We start from the raw sequence: 1120 nt of genomic DNA, 5'->3' as shown, positions 1-1120 counted from the left end.
CAAACTGATTCATCATTGTATACTTTGTACGCCAAAGTAGTTTTGCCCGAACCCGGCATACCAGTGATTGAGATGACATCAACATCTTTCGGTCCACTGGTGAGCTTACTAATTAACCAGTTTGTCTCCTCCTTAAAACCTACAATTATTTTACCAGTTGTCAATGATTTTCTTTCAACTGGATTCTTGGGAGAGTTTACAACAATGAGGCTCTTGTTCTTGGGAATCTTCTCCGGTAATTGGGAGAGATCTTCTTTAATAAGGCTGATCTTTTTTAGGGTAATGGGAAGTGAGAAAATAAGATGTAAAAGACCATTATCTCTTATGATAATTGAATCTATGACATCTTTAGCCACATATGCCACATCTAAAACATGTGTCCAGATCAAAGCAATTGAATAAGCATTGGAATCTAGCAGATCATTCAAGTGGATGAGTAGAAGATGCATGAAGAGCGGTCCATCATTCATGGGGAAGCAACATTGATATGAGCCCGGGGCTTTCAGATAAACACATTTGAGATCTTCCTTGAGGAGTTCAATATTTTCCAGCAAGTCTAGAGCTGCACGATTTGTTCCATTTGTACTCTGTTTATTCCTTGATTGCTTTTCTAAGTCGCGAACAAGAGTTGATACCTTCCTGATGAGTGCTCCAACACGTGCCAAAAGATCAAACAATTTGCTATGATGAATAAAGTCCTTGGGCATATCAGTAACAATAATTAATAGGAACTCTATCATGACATGAATGTTTCGAGCCCCTGAAGTGCTTGCGGTAATAACAGTTACCATGTGCTCTTGTAGATGAATCAGATATTCTCTCAGAACTTCTGGAGAGAACTCAAGGAGTTTCTTAATAAAGCGTCTAACTTCTACTGATGGTGAAGCTTTCAAATTTGTATAGCATATTTGCATCACCTCCAGTTCAATTGGAATGATCTTCATGAGTAGATGTGCTAGCTTGAAGAGTCGAGAGTCTCCAAGTCGATCATGCCATAGGAAGATTGCAACTCTCTCAGCCATGAGTTGAAACTGAGCCAAGACATATTCAACAATCTCGCGCTCAATGCAACCATTTACTATCAACCCATGGAAATATTTCATGTTGCCAGACACAGTCT

The 1120-nt window shown here is 39.2% G+C and overlaps 1 protein-coding gene across 1 annotated transcript; it reads right to left on the bottom strand.

The window, feature by feature from the left end:
• Positions 1–5: 5 nt before the first annotated feature.
• On the bottom strand, positions 6–1114 carry LOC124894614 (putative late blight resistance protein homolog R1B-17; the record flags this gene model as incomplete). Its single annotated transcript, XM_047405213.1, has 1 exon — positions 6–1114. A coding segment is annotated over exon 1 (1098 nt), but the record flags the coding sequence as incomplete, so codon positions are not given.
• Between the last annotated feature and the right edge of the window lie 6 nt (positions 1115–1120).

This window comes from Capsicum annuum, unplaced genomic scaffold (assembly GCF_002878395.1).
Source record: "Capsicum annuum cultivar UCD-10X-F1 unplaced genomic scaffold, UCD10Xv1.1 ctg76061, whole genome shotgun sequence".
Classification (NCBI taxonomy): domain Eukaryota; kingdom Viridiplantae; phylum Streptophyta; class Magnoliopsida; order Solanales; family Solanaceae; genus Capsicum; species Capsicum annuum.
The sequence above is the reverse complement of the archived record's forward strand: the minus strand, read 5'-3'. Positions and strand labels throughout refer to the sequence as shown.